The following is a 25498-nucleotide window of genomic DNA, read 5'->3' as shown; positions in this document are numbered from 1 at the left end:
GCGCCTGTAATCCCAGCTACTCAATTAAAATAAAAAAATAAAATAAAAAAAAAGCTTGAGTTGCTCAGTGGCCTTCCTGCATGTTCTTTTGCATAATGACTTTGGGATGCCTTGATTGCAGCAGGAAGCGATATCCTAGCATAATCAGTTGTGGTAGCTGCCTTTCTCCAACTGTGAGCCTCTGCAGGGAAGGCACCATTTCTCATCCCACACACAATGCTGAACTCAGGGTCAGGTACTCTAAATGTGCTGAATCTTAAGGACAGGCTTTCAGCCGGGCGTGGTGGCTCACGCCTGTAATCCCAGCACTTTGGGAGGCTGAGGTGGGCAGATCATGAGGTCAGGAGATCGAGACCATCCTGGCTAACATGGTGAAACCCCGTCTCTACTAAAAAATACAAAAAAATTAGCCGGGTGTGGTGGTGGGCGCCTGCAGTCCCAGCTACTCGAGAGGCTGAGGCAGGAGAATGGTGTGAACCCGGAAGGCGGAGCTTGCAGTGAGCCAAGATTGTGCCACTGCACTACAGCCTGGGGGACAGAGCCAGGCTCCCTCTCAAAAAAAAACAAAAGTAAAAAAGACAAGCTTTCTGGAGTCAGGAGGCTAGGAGACCATCATTCTTATTTTCAAAACATCATATGAGCAGGAAGGTATGAAAGGCCCCATCTGCCATCAGAGCTAATGACGTGCCCTCTGAGGCAGCCAACTCCCAACCACCCAACCAGTTCCCTTTTTCAGGGTCACGCTGATGACTTGAAACTTTTCCGTGTTCAAGCTGCCCTCCCTTGGCATGTGACAGAAAAAAGTAAAAACAGGACTCAATACCATCCCTTCAGAGGAAGGCTTTATTGTAACATAAAATACACAACTTTGTGACTGCCCCAAATTGTACACAATACTTTTTTTTGGTGGCTAAATAACTAATCTGCCTTGACACTAAAATATGTATCTGAAATAATTTCACCAAGTTTTAAAAAGAAAAATTATAAAAAGTATACTTTCATTTTAAGTTATATTCGATTTTAGTCTCCCCCTACCCCCTAGAAAAAACCTGCGCATCTCACACACGGAGCTGAAACTTTTGAGGACTTGTGTGTGTCTGGGAGTGGGTGAGAGGCTGATGGGGTCGAGACACACCACTACCTTTTCTTGTGGTTTGCAGGAACAGGGAGGAGAGAGAAGATAGAACGCAGAGAGCGAGCACACCTTTCATCAAAAATCTCCACTCTCTAGGCACAGCCTCGGTAACACCGAGGACAGCTCACAACTGGACAAGCAGGGAAACCCCAGCTCAGGGAAGCCACACTCATCAGCTCTCTTCCTCCCCAACCCAGTGCCAACTGCAAAGTGAGCCAGGACGGCCTGGCTGCTCTGTCCTCAGCAGGCCCTGGGGTGGGTCCACTCCCAACCTGAAAGTGTATCAAGTCTGACCCCCCAACCAGGGTTGCTGGAACAGAGAGCGAGGTCTCAGAGGCAGGTGCTGGTGAAGCATCTCTGGGAGACGGGCAGGGAGTGACTCTACAAGCCTGGATCCCTGAGCAGGCAGGCTCTCCTTCTCACCCTTCCCCGATGCACCCATCCTCATGGTTGGAATTTTCATCAAATCTTGAGGGGTAGGGAGGGGCTGAGTGGGATGCGGGTAGCCTGCTCCTCAGAGGCAGAGAGACTCTACTGCCTGGCATAGAAAAATAAATCAGTGTATGAAACCAAGCCAAGGCAAACGGCAGCTTTAAAAAAGTCATCTTCCAATAAATAATTTACTATAGAGGAATATTTTTAACGGCAAAACACTGATAAATTCAGAAGTTATTTTTGTAAAAAATATATGTTTATTTACTCTCATGTATAAAAATAAGGTTTTTGGGGCCATCCTCTCCTGGGGGTGCCCATGCCCTTCTTTTGGAGAGGGGGCCGAGGGGTGACCTTTTAGGCCTTACCCGTAAGCTATTTTAATACACCTGCTCACCCCCCCTCTTCCTCCACTACCTGCTGTAGCCCATGCCTTCCTTCCTTCTGGTGTAAAGCTACAGAAGAAGTCGTGGAACAAAATTATACCGAGGCTTTTTTTGTTTTGTTTTATACTTTTATCAAACTCCCCAGCAAACTTGCTGACTGCATTTCCACACATTACCAACACCTGCCAGGACTTCACAGCAGGGTGACCCGCTGAGCAAGCTGGCCTAGGTTCAGCCCACACTGCTGCTACCTACTCTTCAAGACATTAGGTGTGAACAGAGAAGGGGAATGAGGTGACCTGGGTTTGAATGACCCAGGGCCCAATGCACAAGAGAGAATTTTGATGTCAAATTAGGGTGGCAAGGAGAAAACAAAAAAGATCCAACTTAGAAACAGAACCATGATTCAACATTTGCAAAAAGCATCATCAATAAGCCTGAAGAACGCCGCGGACTGTGCATCCGCTGGCTCAGAGAAAGGCTGGGCAGCCGGAACAGCAGCTTCCTGGGTAACCAGGCAACAGTCTCAGCGCCTGGGAGTCAGGGCTGTGCACTCCACTCTGGCCAGAACACAAACGGCATTGGCACTGTAAGCTCTCGGTTACATGGCCCTCTTTTCTCTCCTCTATTTCTCCAAACATATGTGCACACCCAGAGGAACTGAGTGGCAATTCCAGGGTGCGGGTGGGCAGGAGGGGAGAGAGGACAAAAGAGAGAATAAGATGAGCTAAATGTTTTGTGAAAAGCCACCGCCCATCCGAAAACTTGTGACTTCCCTTGCCCCAACAATCTTTGTAGGTTGCCCCTTTTCCCATTCCTACCCAAGAACACAGGGGTGGGGGAGAGGGAAGGCTCTCTTTGTCAAAAAGCAGTTATCTACATTTCAGAAGAAAAGCAGAGACAATCACGGTTATATATCAATTGCTTGGCAGACAGAGTGACGAAGACTCACTGGAGCACATGTGCTTTCTCCTCCCTTTGTCCTTCTCTTATTCAAACAGTCACATGTCAAAGTCCAGCCACTCTTAAGACACATGGCCAACTTCCAGGCTTCACGAAACTCACTGCCTTTTTGCACAAAGTAAAAACCACCACAGCTTCTGTCTGTGGCCCCTCTGCTACAACTAAACTCTCAGACAGTGAGAGGGAGAAACACCATAACGTGCAAACACGCACGCACACACACACACACACACACAAACACATACTCGCACTCCCTTCGCTGGTGCCACCATGCACAGAAACACTAAGGTCACAACTAGTATTAACACTTCACATTATGAGTATTGTTTCAAAAGAGAAGCGATTCATGGAATTAAAACATCCACAAGAGTGATTCCTCTGGTGAGGATGAAGAAGCTGAAGATGGAGAGGTCGCGGGGTCACGATTGTGCGTGCGGGATCCACTGACTGTCCATTGGCCGGCCCAGGAGCTCCTCCACACGCCGCGCTACGTCCATTGTGTCCTCCAGATCGAAGTCCCCATCGGTGTCAAGGACTGAGTCAGGGCTTGGGAGGGAAAGAAGAGGGATGAAGGGAAGGGGAAAGCCTGCCAGAGACCACCCCAAGCCCCACAGGCCACCAGGGGAGCAGTCTGAGCCAGCCTATGCCCTCAGCCTGGGGCTTCATGGGAAAAGAACAACCATTCAAACAGCTGGCTGTACAGCAACTCAGACTGAAATACCCTCCCCTGTTACCTCTCACACCGGCTGTCCAGACACATCACAACTCCACTCAGTCCTTAGAGCAAGAAAAATCTCCATATTGAGAGAGGGGAACAGATGACATTTGCCCAACCCGACTCTAAACCACCAATCACTTCTGGTCAAATCTCTCCCTCCCAAAGGCCAGAGCCCGGGCCAGGGCTGTGTGGTCTCAGACCTAGAGGAGCTCTGGATTCCTTTGACCCCAGCCCTCCAGGGGTCCAGCCTGGGGCCAAGCCCCCAGTTCCTCCCCTGTGGACCCCCACGAGAATGCCACCTACTTCTGTGGGTACATGTTATAGTGAGCCTGGGGACACACAGCTGGGGAGGGGGCCTGGTCCATGTACGTGGCGCTGCCACCCCCGGCATCTGCAGATGCGTTCACAAACCTGCAGAAGGAAGAGAACAGAGCTTCAGCTGCCAGGGAGGCCGGGGCAGCTGACTTGGGGAGGGGACCAAGGGGTATCTTTGTCTTTCTCAGGGTGTAGAAGGACAAAGTGCCCCACTCGGCCCTGGGGCTCCAGCTACAGGAGTGGGGCCTCAGGTACTGGCATAGCATCACCAAGCCCAGGTCCTTCCCCAGGGCTGAGACAGTTTCCCTGGGGGAGCAGAAAGCTGGGCCAGGATAAGGATGGGAGGCAGGGTCTGGGGGAGGAGGAAAGAGGCAGAAGGAGAGCCACAGCCACCTGGACACTTACTCAGGGACCACTTGCTTGATCTGTGGCTTCACGTATCCATCAACAGCTTTAGCTGCCAAGGGAAGAATGTAGTGAATCAAAGTTCTCAAGTGAAACAAAAATGTGATCTGCCTTATGAATCACATCTTTTCTTAGGACAGAACACAACCACCTAACTTATCTAAGGATATGACACAAGCACTTAATATTTTTTTGTTTTGTTTTTTGAAACAGTCTCACTCTCTCATCCAGGCTGGAGTACGGTGGTGTAATCTCGGCTCACTGCAGCCTCTGCCTCCCAGGTTCAAATGATTCCAATGCCTCAGCCTCCTGAGTAGCTGGATTACAGGTGCACCACCACACTTTGGCTAATTTTTGTATTTTTAGTAGAGACGGGGTTTCACCATGTCGCCCAGGCTGTTTTCTAACTCCTGACCTCAAGTTATCTGCCCACCTTGGCCCCCCAAGGTGCTGGGATTACAGGCATAAGCCACCGCACTTGGCCAAGCATTTAATATTTCAATCTGTTAGGAAGACCTGGTAGAGGAGAAGGTCAGCACTAAAACTGAAATTCAAGATATCTTCCAAATTGGCTTGGATGTTTCAATAAATTCTTCAAACCATGGAAACTATGTACTTCAATACAAATCTAAGTCAAGCACTAATTGCATACTAATTAAAAAAAAAAACACCTTGAAAAGCTTAAAGTCCAAGATGCAGCAGAGAGACAGGATTTGTTCTACCTGACCCAGGGGATAAAATCAGGACCAGGAGGGGCAGGTCATAAGAGGACAAATGTTCAGTCATGCAGGGAAGAATGTTCTAAGTAGAACTGCCAGGAAAAGAAATGATTTATCTTAGGAAGGACTGATTTCCTTGTCACTGGAGGTTTTCTTTTTTTTCTTTTTTGACAGAGTCTTACTCTGTTGCCCACACTGGAGTGCAGTGGTGCGATCTCAGCTCACTGCAACCTCTGCCTCCTGGGTTCAAGTGATTCTCATGCTTCAGCCTCCCAAGTAGCTGGGATTACAGGTGCGCACCACCATGCCCAGCTAATTTTTATATTTTTGGTAGAGATGGGGTTTCTCCATGTTGGTCAGGCTGGTCTCGAACCCCTGACCTCAAGTGATCCACCCGCCTTGGCCTCCCAAAGTGCTGAGATTACAGGTGTGAGCCACGGTGCCTGGCCATCACCGGAGGTTTTCAAGCAGGAGGTGCATACACGTCAGGGATCTAACGGAAAGGCCTAGGCACTGGAGAGCCGCTGATCTGATCTGATGATGTCTGAGGTTCCTCTAACTCTGAGTGTCTAGTCTTTCAGGAAAGGGAAGGCTACTTTTCCCAGCACCTGCACGCTCCTTCACGCCTGGTGTTTCTGCATTTGGGGTACTTTGATGTCACTAGTCCCAGTGAGCGCTGTTGGTGCCAAGAATGCGATGTGTCCTTTGCTTCCCACAGAATCCCCACTGGGATGTGGCAGATGAGCAGATAAACCTGCACGTGATCTGGTCGACCACAGTTACCTTTTCAGAAGGCTGACTATGGAAATCCAGGTAAGCAGGTGGTAAGAATGTGATTATCTGACATGGGAACATGAAGTCTTGTTTCTGGGTACGTGAATATGGGAATCAGTACAAAGTTAATTATACTAGGCAAGGACGATCACACTATGATTATAGGACAAGGAGCTTGTCATTTAAGTAGCCCAAGAGGGTGAAACGCTGCAGGGTTCACCAATTGCTTATTACCCTAATCTTCTTCTAGGGCTTCAAGTGTCAGGAGCGACCTTTTCATAACATGTTTTTTGTGCTTTACAGTGTACAGAGTATTTTATAGATTGGCTAAGAAGTTAAAAACAAAGAAATGCTGCCAGAAATAGGATTTTATTTTTTTCTGAGACAGGGTCTTACTCTGTCACATAGGCTACAGTGCAATGGCACAATCATAGCTCATTGCAGCCTCAAATTCCTGGGCTCAACCAATCTTCCAGCCTCTGCCTTCTGAGTAGCTGGGACTACAGGCATGCGCCACCAAGCGCAGCTAACTTTTTCTTTTTTGTAAAGATGGAGTCTCACTATGTTGCCCAGGCTGGTCTCAAACTCCTAGGCTCAAGCAATCCTTCCTCCTCCGCCTTCTAATGTGCTGGAATTACAGGCATGAGCCACTGTGCCCAGGCCCAAATTATAAGTATCTTAAATAACCAACATGTAACTCACCATACAATGGGATTGTATGCAGTCATCAAAATGAGGTTGGAAGATTACATTTACTGAGCTGTAACTCTGCATAGGATATATTTCTTTTTTTTGAGGCAGAGTCTCGCTCTGTTGCCCAGGCTGGAGTGCAGTGGTGTGATCTTGGCTCACTGCAACCTCCGCCTCCCGGGTTCAAGTGATTCTCTTGCCTCAGCCTCCTGAGTAGGTGGGATTACAGGTGCCTGCCACCATGCCCGGCTAATTTTTGTATGTTTTTTAGTAGAGATGGGGTTTCACCATGTTGGCCAGGCTGGTCTCAAACTCCTGACCTCAAGTGATCCACCTGCCTTGGCCTCCCAAAGTGTTGGGATTACAGGCATGAGCCACCATGCCCAGCTACCTAGGATATATTTCCAAGTAAAAAAAAAAAGTCACAAAAAATTACATATGATATGGTCCAGACTCCAACCTTTCACCCTGAACTCCAAGGCTGGAGTGTCCTGACCTCAGTTCCTACCACTTATCTTCCCTGCTCAAGAGGCTCCAGCCTCCCTGGCCCTCCTGAGGTTTTCCAGACATGCCCATTCTCAACCCAGGATTTTTGTACTTGTTCTCTTGGCGTACAATGTTTTTCTCTAGATCTTTGTATGGCTAGCTTCCTCACTTCATTCAGGTCTTTTCAAACTTCACATCCTGGCTGGGTAGAGTGGCTCATGCCTATAATCCCAGAACCTTGGGGGACTGAGGAAAGAACATTGCTTGAGCCCAGGAATTTGAGACCAGTCTGGGAAACACAGCAAGACCCCATATCTATAAAAATAAAATAATTAACCAGGATTGGTGGTGCATGCCTGTAGTCCCAACTATGTGGGAGGCTGAGGTGGGAGGATCCCTTGAGTCTAGCAGTTTGAGACTGCAGTGAGCAATGTACTCCAGCCTGGGCAACAAAGTGAGACCCCATCTCAAACAAACAAACAAACAAACAAAACAACAACAACAAAAACAAACATGTCCTCAGAGAAACCCTCCTTGACCACTCTAGTAAAATAACACCTCCACTCTCCTCCCTGCCACTTCTCTATCCCTCTACCTTGCTTTATTTGTCTTCAGGGCGCCCATCACTAAATTAATATATTTGTGTTTTGTTTTTGAGATGGAGTCTTGCTCTGTCGCCAGACTGGAATGCAGTGGCATAGTCTCGGCTCACTGCAACTTCTGCCTCCCTGGTTCAAGCGATTCTCCTGCCTCCCTGGTTCAAGCGATTCTCCTGCCTCAGCCTCCCAAGTAGCTGGAATTACAGGCGCCCACCACCACACCTGACTACTTTGTGTATTTTTAGTAGCGATGGGGTTTCACCATGTTGGCCAGGCTGGTTTCAAACTCCTGACCTCAGGTGATATGCCTGCCTCGGCCTCCCAAAAGTCTGGGATTACAGGCATGAGCCACCGCGCCCGGCCTGAATATGTTTCCTTGTTTATGGTCTTCGTTCTGCTGCTAGATAACCTCCACACAGGAAGTTCAAGCAACGGGTGATGCAATGTATAATACATATCTATATATAGAGTGCAAGAATAGTCACTAAATCATCCATAGAGGTTAATCTCTAGATGAGAGATGTTGTGTGGTATCTGTTTTTTTGTTTTCTTTTGTTTTGTTTTTGAGACAGAGTTTCACTCTTGTTGCCCAGGCTGGAGTGCAATGGCACGATTTCAGCTCACCACAACTTCCACCTCTCGGATTCAAGCAATTCTCCTGCCTCAGCCTTCCCGAGTAGCTGGGATTACAGGCATGCGCCACCATGCCAGGCTAATTTTGTATTTTCAGTAGAGGTGGGGTTTCTCCACGTTGGTCAGGCTGGTCTTGAACTCCCGACCTCAGGTGATCTGCCTGCCTCAGCCTCCCAAAGTGCTGGGATTATAGGTGTGAGCCACCATGCCCGACCTTCCTTTTTTTTTTTTTTTTTTTGAGACTGAGTCTCACCCTATTGCCCAGGCTGGAGTGCGGTGGCGCGGTCTCAGCTCACTGCAATCTCCACCTCCTGGGTTCAAGTGATTCTCATGCCTCAGCCTCCCGAGTACCTGTGATTACAAGTGCCTGCCACCACACCTAATTTTTGTATTTTTTGTAGAGATAGGGTTTCACCATGTTGGCCAGGCTGGTCTGGAACTCCTGACCTCAAATGATCCGCCTGCCTTGGCCTCCCAAAGTTCTGGGATTACAGGCATGACCCACCATACCCAGCCTGTTTTCTTTTTTATGCTTTTATGTGTCTTCTGAAAATTTTATAATAACTATGTAACACTTCTAAACTCAGAAAGCAATAAAACCATCTCTGTCATGAAAAACAAAATTTTACCTAATTTTGTTTGATCTAAGCTTGTATTAAAAAGAATTTGTTTTCTTCAATTTGATATTTGGGATTAGTGGTAGATGCGTTTTCTGTATGACTGAAGAATCCAGCCCAAGGTTTACATCTGCCCTGGAAAATGCTCAAACTGCTCTCACTGAATGGTAATTGTGTGGGTTTTCACGCAAGAGAGATAACACACACAGGTATGCACACACACACACACACACACACACAACAAAATCAAACCAGAATGCGAACATTGTTACCAGTAGCAGACTCGCAGGGAACTGGTGTGTAGTATTTGGAGTATACTTCATCTTTTGGCCGATCAGGAAACACGTAGATAAGGTAATTCAAGTCTCCCAAGCGGTCGGCTAGGGACCGAATGGAGAAGTCTCTGGTGGTAAAAGGCATCAGATTCCAAAACATTCTTTCCTCTAGATCAATAAACAGAACAATCACATTCTAAACATGATTTCTGAATTAGGAAATCTTAAAACCCCAACATACTATAAATTCAAGCTTGCCATTATAATGGCTCCAATAGAAATCTCCATTTAAAAATAACCATGGGTTATAGATGAAATACTCTTATTTATTTACTTACTTACTTACTTATTTTGAGACGGAGTCTCACTCTGTTACCAGGTTGGAGTGCAGTGGTGCGATCTTGGCTCACTGCAACCTCCAACTCCCTGGTTCAAGCGATTCTCCTGCCTCAGCCTCCCAAGTAGCTGGGATTACAGGCACGCGCCACCACACCTGGCTAATTTTGTATTTTTAGTACAGATGGGGTTTCCCTATGTCAGCCAGGATGGTCTTGATCTCCTGACCTCATGATCCACCCACCTCAGCCTCCCAAAGTGCTGGGATTACAGGCGTGAGCCACCGTGCCCGGCCTGAAATAGTTTTAAAAGCCATGGGTAGGGGCCAGGCATGTTGGCTCATGCCTGTAATCCCACATTTTTGGAGGCCTAGGCAGGTGGATCAACTGAGGTCAGGAGTTCAAGACCAGCCTGGCCAACATGATGAACCCCATCTCTACTAAAAATACAAAAATCAGCCAAGTGTGGTGGCACTCATCTGTAGTCCCAGGTACTATGCTGAGGTAGGAGAATGGCTTGAAGCTGGGAGGTGGAGGTTGCAGTGAGCTGAGATCATGACACTGCACTCCAGCCTGGGTGACAGAGACCCCATCTCAAAAAAATAAATAAATGAATAAATAAAAATAAAAGCCATGGGTAGATAAGCAGGTAATACAAAAATCACTTCCCAAGAGATCCAATGATCTCAGACGTTTCAAGTTCAAACAGTATTCCAGCCCTCAGTAGAAGAAACAGTTTTTACTGGCCCCCAATCCCTGATTTCCCATACAAAGATATATAAAAGCTAGGAAGCATGCCCACAACCAGAGAAAGCATAAGAGCTATTAAAAGTGATGAATTTTTTTTTTTTTTCGAGATGGAGTCTTGCTCTGTTGCCCAGGCTGGAGTGCAGTGGCGCGATCTCGGCTCACTGCAAGCTCCGCCTCCCGGGTTCACGCCATTCTCCTGCCTCAGCCTCCCAAGTAGCTGGGACTACAGGTGCCCACCACCACACCCGGCTAATTTTTTTGTGTTTTTAGTAGAGACGGGGGTTTCACTGTGATGGCCAGGATGGTCTCGATCTCCTGACCTCATGATCCGCCTGCCTTGGCCTCCCAAAGTGCTGGGATTACAGGCGTGAGCCACCGCACCCAGCCTTTTTTTTTTTTTTTCTTTTAAGAGACAGGGTCTTACTCTGTTGCCCAGGCTGGAGTACAGTGATGTGATCGTGACTCACTGTAACCTTGAACTCCCGGGGTCAAGTGATCATCCCGCCTCACCCTCCAGAGTAGTTGGGACTACAGGCGCACACCATGAGCACCACCATGCCCACCTAATTAACTTATTTATTTATTTATTTACTTAGAGACAGGGTCTTACTATGTTGCCCAAGCTGGTCTTGAACTCCTGGCCTCAAGAGATCCTCCTGCCTGAGGCTCCCAAAGTGCTGGGATTACAGGCATGAGCCACTGCACCCAGCCAAAAGTTATTAAAAACTTTAATTCACAGAAAATGAACCAGCAAGCTACCCTTATTGTGAGGGTCAGAGGAGAGAACTAACTTTCCTGATGCCCTGGTGCAGTGGCTCAAGCCCGTAATCCCAATACTTTGGGAGGCCAAAGTGGGGGATTGTTTGAGCCCAGGAGTTCGAGACCAGCCTGGGCAACATACAAAAAATTTAAAAATTAGATGGGTGTGGTGGTGCACGTCTGTGGTCCCAGCTAGTCGGGAGGCTAAGGGAGGAGGACTGCTTGAGGCCAGGAGGTCGAGGCTGCAGTGAGCCATGTTTGTGCCGCTTCACTCCAGCCCGGGCAAAAGAGTGAGACCCTGTTTCAAAAAAAGAAAAGAACTAACATCTTGGGTAGAAATGGTTGATGGCAATATCCATATGTTAATTAGGATAAAGGAATATTTTTACTACTGTAAGAACTCCAAATCATCAAATTCTTCACTGAAATAAGCTTTATGCAGAGTAGTACAATAAGGCAAACATTTTAAGAGGGAAGCAACTGAGATTCTGCACGGACTCTTGTATCATAGGTAGCCATGTCATGGTTAAATGTTCATGTGTAACCATGCTGCCATATACTTTCATGTATAACCAAATTAGCAATTGTGTTTCCCATAACAGTATTTTTCATAGGCTGCCTTATTATGAGTATGTCATGGCTATACATTTATGTTTCCCATAATTAGTACTGACCTCAACAAATAGTAAGTACCCACTAAATTATTTGTTAAAATAATGTTGTAACGAAAGCAGCTAACTTTGGACATAAGAAGGGAGGGGCACTCACGAGAATCAAACTTCCAAGCAATGGTGATGCCGCCAATTTCTGAGTCACTGAATCTCAGGAGGAAGGTCCCATCTGGCTTGTTAATGAGTAGGTCATGGGCCTGTTGCTTGTTTACAAACCCCAAAATGGCCCTGGATCACCAAGGACAAAGGACAGAAGCAGAGTGTGACTTATGATGCCAGAGAGAAGACCTTCAGACTCTGTCGGCGCCTTAAGAAATAATGATTCTCACCCATCATTCCAATGAGGCTTGAGATGTTTTTTTAACACTTCCATCACACCGTCAAACCATTGCCAGAAAGTGTAATTCCGTCCTGGTAAATTCTCCTGGTTGGAGATACAACAGTGAACATAAGAAAACCAGAGTAACACTTGGAATATTATACACATATTTAATTGGAAAAATTAAATGGGAAACAAACATCTACCCTTGTCAGAGGCATACAAATATCCCCGCCTACCTGAGTTTTACCTAATGGCCCCATGGAGAGGAAAAGAGGGAAGAAGGGGAAAATACCAAACTGCAGTTACCAGCACCCAGTGGGCTCCTGCTACAGACACTTTCACCTGGGACTGGGCTGACCCGTCCCTTGCTAGTTTCGATGTGTGGTCTGTGACCAGAAGCATCAGTGTCACCTGGGAGCTTCTGAGAAATGCACATTGTTAGGCTCCAAATTAAGGACATTTAAAACACCTTGGGGGTGGGGGGTGTAGGAAAAGAAACGAAAATTAAATTCAAATCAAAGTGATAGCCGGGCATGGTGGCTCACGTCTGTAATCCCAGCACTTTGGGAGGCTGAGGTAGGCAGATCACTTGAGGTCAGGAGTTTGAGACCATCCTGGCCAACATGGTGAAACCCCGTCTCTACTAAAAATACAAAAATTGGCTGGACATGGTGGCGGGCGCCTGTAATCCCAGCTACTCAGGAGACTGAGACAGGAGAATCACTTGAATCTGGGAGACAGAGGTTGCAGTGAGCCCAGAATGTACCACTGCACTCCTTGTGACAGAGCGAGACACCATCTCAAAAATAAATAAATAAACAAAAATAAATAGGGTGGGCACAGTGACTCACGCCTGTAATCCCAGCACTTTGGGAGGCCGAGGTGGGCAGATCACCTGAGGTCGGGAGTTCGAGACCAGCCTGACCAACATGGAGAAACCCCGTCTCCACTAAAAATACAAAATTGCCGGGCGTGGTGCCTCATGCCTGTAATCCCAGCTACTCGGGAGGCTGAGGCAGGAGAATCGCTTGAAACCAGGAGGCGGCCGTTGCGGTGAGCCAAGATCGTGCCATTGCAGTCCAGCCTGGGCAACAAGAGCGAAACTCTGTCTCAAAAAAAAAAAAAAAAGAATAAAAATAAAATCAAAGTGATGTCTGAATTAGCAGATGCTAGAGGAGGAGTTTCTTTCATCAGCATCCCTCTTTGTGGGTTGAGGGTCCCACAGGAGCCTGATCTGGCATTACACATGGGGAACATAAGAGAGTAAAGGGGAGAGAGGCCCAGAGTTCGCATCCCCTCAAAAGCTTTGCTTCTCATGAGCTATAATCTGCTTTGCTCTATTTCCTTTACAAAGGAAGAAAATGCATTAACTGTAGACAAAGGTCAACTTATTTAAAATATGCAAAGATGTAATTTTCTACACGTGACCTGGGTAACTCTCAAGTTGTCCATCTAGTCAGAAGCTTCTATTACTTTTGGTACATTTTATTAGAGACATGAAGAATAAGGGCCCAGGGCAGGGAGACTCCTGAGAGCATCTGGTCGGGAAGGACTGATCTAACAGCGGCTGGCAGCTGGGCTCCTCACCCTGTTGAACTGGGACCAGGACACAGACAGGCCACTGTAGTCCTCCAGGTGGCTGCTGCTGTTGTTGAACAGTTTCTGCGCCAGGAACACGAGGTTCTCCTTGGTCAGGCCCCGGTTGCTCTGCACTTCGGCCTTGAATTTCATGTTGAGCGCCTCACACAGCTGTGGCCACAGCACTTTGTCAGGCACGGCAAATGGCACCCTGCCCTGAGAGGGAGAGAGGCCAGAATCTGATGAGAAAACAGTTGCCTGATTTATTCCCTCAAGCCACAAAAGAAAAACGCTGATGGCTGGGAGTGGTTACACATATTTGTCTTGCAGGGCCTGAGGATAAATTCAGACTCTGCTGGGGTACACGGTTCTGTGAAATTCAGAAGGTTCCGTTTCACCTTCTTTACACACAACTAGAAGGTAACCCATGCTATCCATGCTGTTTTGTAAAGGAGCTGCTGACCTAACAGTCAAATCCTATGTTCTAACGGCCACAAACCAAAACATAACCAAGGTCTGGCTCTTAGATTGTAAACACCTTGGGAATTTAGAAATCTGAAAGACTGGTCCTCTAGGTACAAACAGACAGAGTGTGCGTATGTGTGTACACGTGTCGGCATGTGTGTACACACGTGGAATCATTGCCCTCGACTCCTTCTGCCAAGAATTCTAGCTCAAAGTAAAACAACTTGGTATGGAAGAGTGGAAATTTTGAGTTGGATGGCTTTATTGAGAAATAGGTTAGAACATTAACTTTTAATAAACTGCTTTTCAACCCATTCAGCCATAGTACTCCATTTTATTTTGTTACAAACATTTTTTTCAATAGGTGATTTTCACATGATTTAAAATTCAAAAAGCATAGACGGCTATACAGTGAAGTCACTCCCTATCCCTGTCTCCCAGCAACCCAGTTCTTTTCTTTAAAGGCACCTAACACAGTTTCTTGTGTATCCCACCAAATATATTCTATGCATGCCAGCAATGACATATACCTTTTCCTTTTCTTCATAAATGACAGCACAAAATCCACATGTTCTGCATCTTCCTCTTTTCACTTAATCCTCTATCTGGGAGACCTCCTATCAGCACATAAAGAAATTTCACCAGACCCCCATAGATGGGCATCAGTGTTACAGCCTCATCTTTAGCTATTACTAACAATGCTGCAATGTTCTTATGTTATTTGACCCACAGGACACATAGGCAAATATATATGGAGAATAAATTTCCACAAGTATTTTATTTTTTAGGTAAGGTCTCGCTCTGTCATCCAGGCTGGAGTACAGTGGCCCAATCTTGGCTCATTGCAACTTCTGCCTCCTTAGCTCAAGTAATTATCCTACCTCAGCCTCCCAAACAGCTGGGACTACAGGCGTGCACCACCATGCCTGGCTAATTTGTAGAGACAGGGTTTTGCTATGTTGACAAGGCTGGCCTCAAATTCCTGGGCTCAAGAGATCCGCTTGCCTTGGCCTCCCAAAGTGCTGGGATTGCAGGCATAAACCACTGTGCCTGGCCACAAGTCTTTATTTTTTATTTTTTATTTTTTTGAGACAGAGTCTCACTGTGTTGCCCAGGCTGGAGTGCAGTGGCACCATCTCAGGTCACTACAACCTCTGCCTCCCAGGTTCAAGCGATTCTCCTGCCTCAGCCTCCCGAGTAGCTGGGATCATAGGCACGCACCACCACGCCCAGCTAATTTTTGTATTTTTAGTAGAGATGAGAGTCTCACCATGTTGGCCAAGCTGGTCTCGAATTCCTGACCTCAAATGATCCACCTGCCTCGGCCTCCCAAAGTGCTGGGATTACAGGTGTGAGCCACCGTGCCCAGCTGAAAGTCTTTTTTTTAACATAGCATAAGGTCGGCTGGGTGCAGTGGCTCATGCCTATAATCCCAGCACTTTGGGAGGCCGAGGTGGGTGGATCACTTGAGGTCAAGAATTCGAGACCAGCCTGGCCAACATGGTGAGACCTGGTCTCTACTAAAAATATAAAAAATTAACTGGGCGTGGTGGCATGCACCTGTAATCCCAGCTTCTCGGGAGGCTGAGGCAGGAGGATCGCTTGAATCCAGAAGGCAGAAGCTGCAGTGAGCCGAGATAATGCCACTGTACTCCAGCCTGGGTGACAGAGCAAGACTCTGTCTCAAAAAAATTAAAAAAAAAAATAGCATAAGATGTAAGTAGTCATTAACATAGCTGAGAATGTTAAAAATGCTTATTTATTTAGACAAGATACTTGAGTAATTACATGGTGCAGGAGATGCCAAAGGTACACAGAGAGTGAGATCTGTGGACAGGCAGGGAAGGAAACGAGAGATGTGGCAATCTTATCTAGGAGGCTTATCAGGACAAGAGGCAGACAGACAGTTTCAAAAAGGAGCTTCTGATTCAGAGTTTGTAAGTGAAGTATGGTAGAATGTCTTAAAAATCTCACCTTTGCAGTAAAATACTTTTTCTCTAAAGAGGAGTGTTGGGAAACGTTAAGCCTCTCCACGTGAGCCAGAAGGTTCCATTTCACCTTCTTTACACACAACTGGAAGGTAACCCATGCTGTCCATGCTGTTTTGTAAATGAGCTGTTGAACTAACAGTCAAATCCTATATTCTAACAGCCACAAAACAAAACATAATCAAGGTTTGTTGGATATACTTAGAGAAGGACATACTCTTATGTCCCAAATGATAACCCTTTTATCATGCTTTTATGGACTAATCTCTATTGGAAATATGTAACAAATGACCTTTGCCTACTAAAAAAATTTTTTTCTTTGAGACAGGGTGTCGCTTTGTCACCCAGGCTGGAGTACAGTGGCACAATCTTGGCTCACTGCAGCCTGGACCTCCTGGGCTCAAGCGATCCTCCCACCTCAGCCCCCCAAGTAGCTGGGACTAGAGGCTGGTGTACCATGCCTGGCTAATTTTTTGGTATTTTTTGTAGAAAAAGGATTTTGCTATGCTGCCTAGGCTAGTCTGGAGCTCAAGGGATCTGCCTGCCTTGGCCTCCTGGAGTGCTGGGATTACAGGCGTGAGCCACCGCACCCAGCCTATGAGATCTTTAAAATGCTCATCGAGCAGCATGCTAGTGGGATTCAGATAGCGTTTGGGTGCATAAATCCACCAAATTATATCTTCCTTGAGGCAAAGTATCTCATTCTTCATGAGACCTAGAATGAATCACAGAAACTAAAATTTGGAAAAGACATTTAACAGCATCTTCATTTATTGAAAGGAAGAGGGTATGAAGCACCTTCTATGCTAAAGTAAGCCTCTGGAGAGATCTAACCTCTGGAGTGAACCTAGGAGTCCCAAATCCCATTCATAGTTTCACCCAAGGATTCAAAATAATATTTACTGAGTACTGACTGTGTGGCAAGCATTTTCTATGTTATCTAATTTAATCTTCCTAACGATGCTGTACAGCAAGAGTATCCCTGTGCTGCAGACACTTGCTGGAAACTCAGGCCCAGAGAGGTAAAGTGAACTGCCCGTGTGGTCATGGAGTGAGGAAATGGTGGAGTCTCAGTTCAAACCCTGGCCCGATGTCAAGCCCATGTTCTTTCCACTTTCCACATTCTTTCTATTCTGCCTCCCACTAAAGAAAACAGCATCTTTTTTCCTATGCTTTTTTTTTATTATTGAGATGGAGTCTCACTCTGTCACCCAGGCTGGAGTGCAGTGGTGCGATCTCGGCTCATTGCAACCTCTGCCGCTCGGGTTCAAGTGATTGTCATGCCTCAGCCTCCCAAGTAGCTGGGACTACAGGCATGTGCCACCACACCCAGCTAATTTTTCGGTATTTTTTAATAGAAACAGGATTTTGCTATGTTGGCCAGGCTGGTCTCGAACTCCTGACCTCAGGTGATCCAACCGCCTCGGCCTCCCAAAGTGCTGGGATTACAGGTGTGAGTCACTGCACCCGGCCTTTTCCTGTGCTTTTTAAAAGGATAATACATGAATGAGATTCATGACACCGGCATTGATTTTGGGACCCACATGCCCGAGGAATACACTCACAGGCTCTGCAAAAGCATTGTCCCAGAGAACGGTGGCCGTCGCATTGTTGTCCTGGCTGCCATGAACGATCACCACCACTGGCAGGGACAGGGTCTAAAAAGACACAAGAGAAGGCTGAGCGCCCACGAGCCTCAAGTTCTTCTCCTTCTCTCTTTTTTTTTTTTCTTATTATAACAACACTTTTATTTTCCAAGTTTCAGTTAATGTTCCTCTCAGACACAGAATCTAAATGGCCCCAGGAATAATATGACTTTTCATACTGGCACAATCTTAGAAATTTTAAATATTTTACAAGCAATGTTGCTTAGATATTTCTGAAGGATAAAGTTTCTCAAAGTTACATGGAGAACAGGAGAGAGAAAAGACTATTGGAGATATTTCTGGGAAGAAAATACAAATAACAAATTTAAAACTTACCACAACCTTTACTCAAATTCATCCCAAGTAATGTTTCTCATATCCATTTTGTAGTCTACCTCTCCAGCTAGTTCAGTTCATTATTGTTTGTTCATGTTTTATTTTTTATTTTTTAATTTGCTGTTGTTGTTGAGACGGGGTCTCACTATGTTGCCCAGGCTGGTCTGGAACTCCTGAACTCAAGCAATCCTCCTGCCTTGGCCTCCCAAAGTGTTAGGATTACAGATGTGAGCCACTGCACTGGGCCTTGCTTGTTCATGTCTTTTTTTTTTTTTTTTTTTGAGACAGGGTCTCACTCTTTCGCCCAGGCTGGAGTGCAGTGGCACAATCTCGGTTCATTACAACCTCAGCCTCCCAGGTTCAAGTGATTCTCCTGAGTAGCTGGGATTACAGGCACGTGCCACCACTCCTGGCTAATTTTTGTACTTTTTAGTAGAGATGGGGTTTCACTGTGTTAGCCAGGCTGGTCTTGAACTCTTGACCTCAAGTGACCTGACTGCCTCAGCCTACCAAAGTGCTGGGATTACAGGCATGAGCCACTGTGCTTGGCCTCTGTTCATGTCTTAAGAGAATCTAAGTGAAACAGTTCTCAGGGTGAGGTCAGTCCATTTTCAGTTTACCAACAGTCAAAAAGAAGAAGATGCTATGTGATAAAAAAAAATATTTTGTAACATAAAGTACACCACACACACACACGCACACGCACACGCAGAGCTGAGGGAAGGCTTTACCTTGACTTGAAAAACCAGCTCATTTCCACCAACACTGAACTGGGATTCAAACAGGATTGTAAATTTTTCTTCTGTCACCGACTCTGCCCCACGACGGTCTGACCTCTTAATTCGTTTCAGGGACTACAAAGAAGAAACATATGATGAAACGTAAGATATAAGTTGTTCCCCTCAAAGACCAGGGAAAAATTCATTCTTCCTCTTCTTCCACCCTCACCATATTCCTGAAGTGGGCACTAAGGGTGCCTGTGGCTTGGTGGTACTCCATGACGCAGCAGTTGTTCAAGATCTCGCCACTGTAATCACTGCAAATCAGAGAGAGACCAGCTCCAAACCCATGCCAGGGTCTCAGGACATGCGGAGTAAATAATATAATTTGGGGTAGCAGGAAATAGAGAAGTTTGCTAAAAATGTACGTCATTTAGAGGAAATGTTAGCTACATAACACATACATGTAATCTTCTCGGACGTATCTCTACAAAATGAAACAAGATCAAACTATCTTCACAGAAAACAGTTCCTAAGATAACTTTTTTTTTTTTTTTTTGTGACGGAGTTTTGCTCTTGTTGCCCAGGCTGGAGTGCAGTGGCGTGATCTCAGCTCACTGCAATCTCGGCTCACTGCAATCTCTGCCTCCCAGGTTCAAGGGATTCTCCTGCCTCAGGCTCTCTAGTGGCTGGGATTACAGGTGCCTGCCACCACGCCTGGCTAATTTTTTGTATTTTTAGTAGAGACAGGGTTTCACCATGTTGGCCAGGCTGGTCTTGAACTCCTGACCTCAGGTGATCTGCCCACCTCGGCCTCTTAAAGTGCTGGGATTACAGGTGTGAGCCACCGCACCAGGCCCAAGAACTTCCTTATATTCCTTTGCTGATGCCCAGAAGAGGCCAGAAAGGCAAACAGGGATCTGACACAGGAGGCAGAATTCTTTTTTTCCTATTGCCAGGACATGAGACAAGTAGCAGGGAATGAGAAGAAGCTGCACAATTACTTGCGGGTGTTCTCGTTCTTGAGCAGAGACTTGGCCTGCTGCTCACTGATGATGGTGGCCTTCACCTGGGGGGGGTTCATGTGCACGTTCAGCTTCCCGCCCACCAGCAGGCGCACAGTGGCTGCAAACTTGGTCTGGGTCTTCAGGACCTGAGGAGGCTGCTTCTCAATGATGAATGTGCTGCAGGGGACACAGGGACAGATGCACGATGAGGGGCTGGCGCAGGGGAAAGGGCTCTCAGTCCCTCTGTGGTGGGGGTGGGGCTGCCTCCCGAGGGGCTCAGGAGGTGAAGAGCTCGGGCACAGCCTCTGTTCCCGGGGAAGCCGTGAGAGTCCAGGGAGAGGATGGAGAGGGGAGTGAGATAACACAGAAGCTGGCATGGGCTGCAGCCCAAGGGCATCTCTTGCAGTGTCCACAGGAGAAACTGGGCAAGGGCCACAGCAACTGGAGATGGAGTTGGGAGGGATGAGAGGCAGGAAGTGGATCTGCTGGTCTGGAAGGCACCTGCAGCTCCCCCCACGCAGGCAGGAGCTGCCCCAAGCTCCTGGGCATGGCAAACAGGCAGCAGTCACCTGGTCACCAGGGCTGAGATAATGTCCGTGATGGTGGCGTTGACCTCGGCCAGCATCTCCTCCACTGGGCCGGGGATGGGCAGCTGCTGGCAGAGGTGCTCAGCCCTGCGGATCTGCTGCCGGTTCTGCCAGATGATCTCGGCCAACTTCTCACACCTGCACGAGAGCCCCAAGGCCAACAGGAGGACAATGGCTCCTCCGCACAGACGCCAGGCCCCAAGACACAGCTCCCGTTCCCCCAGGAAGGCTCTGTGCTTTCGCCACACTTCCCACCCATGGGAAGGGCAGAGCTCCCTGCCTCCCAGAATTAGAGACATACACAGGAGGGGCGACCCTGACTAGGCCCAAACAGCCCAAGCATCACCCCACACACCCGAACCCTGTCCCATCTCCAGGACAGCAGCCCCCTTCCTGGGGGAGGTGCACAGGATGGGGGCCAAAGTCTGATTGAGGAACCAGGCTCCCTGGAGAAACAAGAGCTGTCCCAGGATGGAGGGGGCCTGCTGCAGGAGCCAGCACAGGACGCAGAAGCAGCCGGGGTCCCCACCAGCCCCTCCTGCCCTGCCCGCTGGCCGCCCCACACCATTACCAGGACTGTAGCACGTCCAGGCTGCCCTCGGGGGGCCCGCCGTTCCCGGCCAGCTGCTGCCGCCGCTTCCACTGGATCAGCTCGTCATCCAGGATGATGGTCTGCTGCTTCCGCAGCAGCTGCAGGGTCTTCTGGTGCTTCTCGGCCAGCTCCTGAGGGAAGGGAGGAGAGCAGCCCCTTCTGGGCTCCCAGAGAACACCGCAGGGCCTCGCTGGGAAATGGCAGGGCAGGGCCCAGGCCATTCCCTCTCCCCAAGCTGCTCTGCCTCACAAGGCCCCCAGGAAAAAAGGCCTCCTGCCCTCCCAGGTTCTGCTCTCATGCTGGTCCCAGCCCTCCCTCGGGTCCCCAGAGACTGACTTCATGGCACCCATGCCCAGGAGAGGCCCAGGACCCCACTCACCACGCGGTACTGCTGCAGTGTCTGTGCCTCACGCTGCAACCAGGCCTCCAGAGACACCTGCTTCTGCTGGAGGGCCGTCTCCCGGCTCAGACGCTCCTGGGGGCTCAGCTGGGCCAGCGGGCCAAACTGAGCTAGAGGAGGGGAGAGGAAACCATGACCATCACCTCCCAGTGTCCAACAGGAGGCCCAGAGAAGCCCACTCACCCGTTCTGGAGCGAGACCCTCCTGGGCTCAGATACTGCATTAAGGGCAAGTTGGGGTTCCTGACAGCCAGGGGGGCCAAGATGAATGGGTGCCCCAGGAGGCGCCTCTGGGCCCTGCTCGCCAGCCTCCTGACTCTGAGCCGTCCCCTCTGGGGGCACACGGGTGCTGGGGCAGCTGGGGAGGAGGCCTGCCTGTCTCCTGCCCGCCTGCCTCACAGGGCTGCCAGCCCTCTTCTCGCGGCCCGGCATGGGTCCAGGCTGTCTGGGGTACAAGTGTGCCCATGCCCTTGACTGCAGGTGAACCTGGGCAAATCGCTTTCCTTTCCTGTGCCTTGGCTTCCCCACATGTAAAACGGGAGATTCTCAGCACCTGCCTCAGTGGGGTGCATTAAGATTAAATACATGAGGACATGGAAGATGCCAGAAAGCTGCCTGACATGGGTGAGCTCTGTGTGAGGTTCGTCCTTCTTGGTTAACGGGGAACAGGACAGAGAGAAGAGGTGACAGAGACAAGCAGCTGCTCGGCCCCATCCCTCCCGCAGCAAGGCCTCCTCAGGGAACCCCAGCCCCGGCAGCTCTGTCTCGTCCCTGAGCACAGCAGTCCCTCCTCAGGGGAGGATGAGATTCTTGAGAGGCTGGAAGGGGCCCAGCATGTTTGTCCAGGTGGGCTCACTGTGAGCCCAGCCAACCAACCAGGGGACACAGACAGACAGACCGCAGAGGGAGAGCATGTCCAGGGCCACTGGGGATGCAGAGCCACCAAGATTCTCTCAGGAAAGGGAGGCCGAAGGGAGGCAGCTTCCCTCCACACCATCTGTGAGGAGTCTCATTGATGGCGGGACAGGGAGTAAGTTAGGCCTCATTACCTTTTAAAAATTATTATGAAATAGGTAAGACACAGGGAACGTGGAACACAGGAGCACCTGTGTATCAATAACCCAGCCTAATAAACATGTCCACAGTTACAACCACCACCGCAGGCCCACCCCACCCTCCCAGCGACAGCCCGTCTCCACCACACTGGGACTATTAATCCCTTCCCGTCACCTTCTCAACAGCCCAGAGTCCTTGCTTGAGCTGAGTCAGAAGATGCGCGCATCAGCATGTCTTGGTCGAGCTCCTGGCTGGCCCCTGAGGGCCATGTCACTCTGACCCCAGCCCTGACCCATGGGATGCACAAGCTGGGACAGACAAAAGCAACTCTATGTAGCCAGGAACAGCCCAGAGCTAGAACTCAGAAATATGGCTCCAATCTCACTGCAGGTATCGAGCAGGAAGAAGATCATCCAGGCACGGACAGATCCGAGGTATCTGCACGGCTACCTCGGGAATCCTGCCCAGCCACAGGGAGGGTGGTGGTGATCCCAACACCTGGGCCCAGCCTTCCTATGCAAGGGACCCACTTAGGGCTCTCCTGGAAATTTGCAGAAGCCTTTGGGAAGGAGGCCAGGGAGACGGGAAGCAATTTCCCTACTCCACTGGAGGCAGCTGAGCCTTCCCTGGCAAAAGCAGATCAATAGTCTGTGTTTCTGCTGAGTGAACTTGACAAATGGGACTGAGAAGACACTGCATGATAGATCCAAACCCAACCTGAATCCAAACCTAATCCGCCACCATGCACAGGAAACAGAAAAGCCAGGCACGGGATCAGAAATACTGCTGACAGTCTAAGGACTTGGGTAGGAATAGCCATCCCAAATCTTCCGTTTCCATTCTCAGAAGGAGCTGCCCTTCTTCTAGGGCCAGTCTAGGATGGATTCAGATAAAAAAGGAAGACAGGCTAGAATCATCCTGTCAACCTTTACTCAATAACTGTTATGTTTCAGGCATTGTGCTGGCCTCAGGGTACAGAGATAAAAGATATAGTCCCTTCTCAAAGATTTATATTCCAGTGGAGAAGATAAAGAGTAAATAAGTAGTATCACTATAGACATAAAACGGAACCTACATACATGGAATTAGAGGAGCATGTGCTGTGTGTGTGTGTGTGTGCTGTGTGTCTGTGTGTGTGTGCTGTGTATGTGTGGTGTGTGTGTGCTGTGTGTGGTGTGGTGTGTGTGTGCTGTGTGTGTGTGCTGTGTGTGGTGTGTGTGTGCTGTGTGTGTGCACTGTGTGTGCTGTGTGTGTGTGTGCTATGTGTGTGTGATGTGTGTGGTGTGTGTGTGTGCTGTGTTGTCTGTGTGTGCTGTGTGTGTGTGTGTGTTTGGAGGGGCTGGGTGGTTGAGCCAAGGCTTCTCTGAGACTGAGCTGGGCATGGAAGCAGAGAGAGGAAACTATTAAAGCTCAAACTGCCAAACTGCTACAGGGTCAAAAGGGGGCGCTGGTGGGGCTCCACAGCCTCACCACAGACTGAAGCTCTCTGTGCCCCAACTACTAAGCAGGATTTATACCAGGCTAGGGAAGCTCTGTCCATAAGGGCTACCTAAGGGGCGTAAGTGTACTCTGTTCCAGGAAGACCTCTGTGAATAACTGCATAGAACATTAGAAATCAGTTACTACAAATACAGGTCCTTAGTACTTACACGTACCTGCTTAGAAAGGTTTCTTTTCCCCCTTAGAGATAGGGTCTTACTATGTTGCCTAAGCTAGTCTGAAACTACTGGCCTCAAGTGATCCTCCTGCCCTGGCCTCCCAAAGCACCAGGATTACAGGTGTGCAAAACCACTCCCAGCTTAGAATTTTTTTTTTTTTTTTTGAGACAGAATTTTGCTCTTTTTGTCCAGGCTGGAGTGCAATGGTGAGATCTCGGCTCACTGCAACCTCTGCCTCCCGGGTTCAAGAGATTCTCTTGCCTCAGCCTCCCAAGTAGCTGGGATTACATGCATGCGCCACTGGGATGCCCAGCTAATTTTGTATTTTTAGTAGAGACGGGGTTTCACCATGTTGGCCAGGCTGGTCTCGAACTCCTGACCTCAGGTGATCCGCCCGCCTCAGCCTCCCAAAGTGCTGGGATTACAGATGTGAGCCACCGTGCCCAGCCAGAAAAATTTTTAAACATGTAATTATATAATTTCCTATTTATCATTTCAATAAAGCTCCACTTATAATATGCCTACTATATACAAAAGTATTGTTTGCTAGTATTTATTTAGACTGTGAGCTCCTTCTCAAAAGAAGAAATGTCTTCCCTGGCAGCTCAGAAGCTCCCTGGATGTGGGGACCCGAGTGAGATATGCACTTAAGGGGGGGGTCCTGTCATCTCCCCTTCCTAAATCTCATCCTCTCAGCACTGTCTTCAATGCAAATAAGTCCCTGCTACTCAGAGAAAGGTCGCTGCCTCCAAATGGAAAGTGTGCTTTCTCCCAACCCCACCGGAGCTGCTTTCCAGTCCCCAGGCCCAATCCTCAAGTTGTACAATGTGCCTCCACCGCGCCTCACCTTGGATCCTCAGGCTCTCCTGGTACTGGATGATGAAGTACTCCTGAGTCTGCTGCAGCTTCTTCAGCTCATTCTCTGTGTCCTGCGTGACCAGTCGCAGCTCCTCAAACGTCTGGTTGATCTGGAGGTGTTTCTGGGACATGGCATCAGCAAGGCTTCCAGCTGGAGAGCTACCCTGGGAACATATGGGGGGCAGTGCAAGGCAGTGCGAATGGGAGGAAGCCTGAGGCCTTAATCCCCAGGAAAAGCCAGCTCCTACAACCAGGGTAAGACCCCAAAAGGTAAATTTTGAGTCGGGAGGAATAGCAAACGTCATCATGAGACACAGGGTGGAGTGGGAAAAGTGAGAAACAGGTGAGCGGACAGATCATGGCTCAGATCACAAAGCATGGGAGAAGCTTCCATTTCAGATCTGACCTCCACCAGAGTATTCCAAACGAGGTCCATTGAATTACCTTTGGAGAAACTAGAACGTAACCTGTTCCAGTGTCACCTGGGTTTTCCTACTAATGAGAAGGTAGAGTGATTCCTCTTCCACTCACTGACCCAATGCAAGGACGGCATTAAGCATTAGGGAGGCCATGGGGAGCAGGGCCGTGTGAACACACATCATCTGTGTCCTCACTCAAGATATTC

General features: G+C 48.5%; 1 protein-coding gene across 5 annotated transcripts in view; it reads right to left on the bottom strand.

Moving 5' to 3' along the window:
* Positions 1 to 825: 825 nt before the first annotated feature.
* LOC100989105 (signal transducer and activator of transcription 5B) overlaps positions 826 to 25498 on the bottom strand; it is an 88621-nt gene continuing 63948 nt past the window's right edge. For all 5 annotated transcript variants that reach the window (XM_055102059.3, XM_034941835.3, XM_063599038.1 and 2 more), the window contains exons 5-19: positions 24863 to 25037; positions 21282 to 21412; positions 20882 to 21033; positions 20293 to 20448; positions 19721 to 19900; positions 18946 to 19033; positions 18729 to 18851; positions 17581 to 17673; positions 13572 to 13778; positions 11992 to 12086; positions 11760 to 11890; positions 9145 to 9315; positions 4355 to 4406; positions 3938 to 4045; positions 826 to 3462 (exon numbers count right to left, since the gene is read on the bottom strand). In XM_055102059.3, coding sequence (XP_054958034.2) covers positions 3336 to 3462; positions 3938 to 4045; positions 4355 to 4406; positions 9145 to 9315; positions 11760 to 11890; positions 11992 to 12086; positions 13572 to 13778; positions 17581 to 17673; positions 18729 to 18851; positions 18946 to 19033; positions 19721 to 19900; positions 20293 to 20448; positions 20882 to 21033; positions 21282 to 21412; positions 24863 to 25037 — 1989 coding nt within the window. In that variant the 3' untranslated portion in view covers positions 826 to 3335. The remainder of the gene's footprint in view (positions 3463 to 3937; positions 4046 to 4354; positions 4407 to 9144; positions 9316 to 11759; positions 11891 to 11991; positions 12087 to 13571; positions 13779 to 17580; positions 17674 to 18728; positions 18852 to 18945; positions 19034 to 19720; positions 19901 to 20292; positions 20449 to 20881; positions 21034 to 21281; positions 21413 to 24862; positions 25038 to 25498) is intronic.

This window comes from Pan paniscus, chromosome 19, assembly GCF_029289425.2.
Source record: "Pan paniscus chromosome 19, NHGRI_mPanPan1-v2.0_pri, whole genome shotgun sequence".
Lineage (NCBI taxonomy): Eukaryota > Metazoa > Chordata > Mammalia > Primates > Hominidae > Pan > Pan paniscus.
This window is presented reverse-complemented; position numbering and strand designations above follow the sequence as displayed.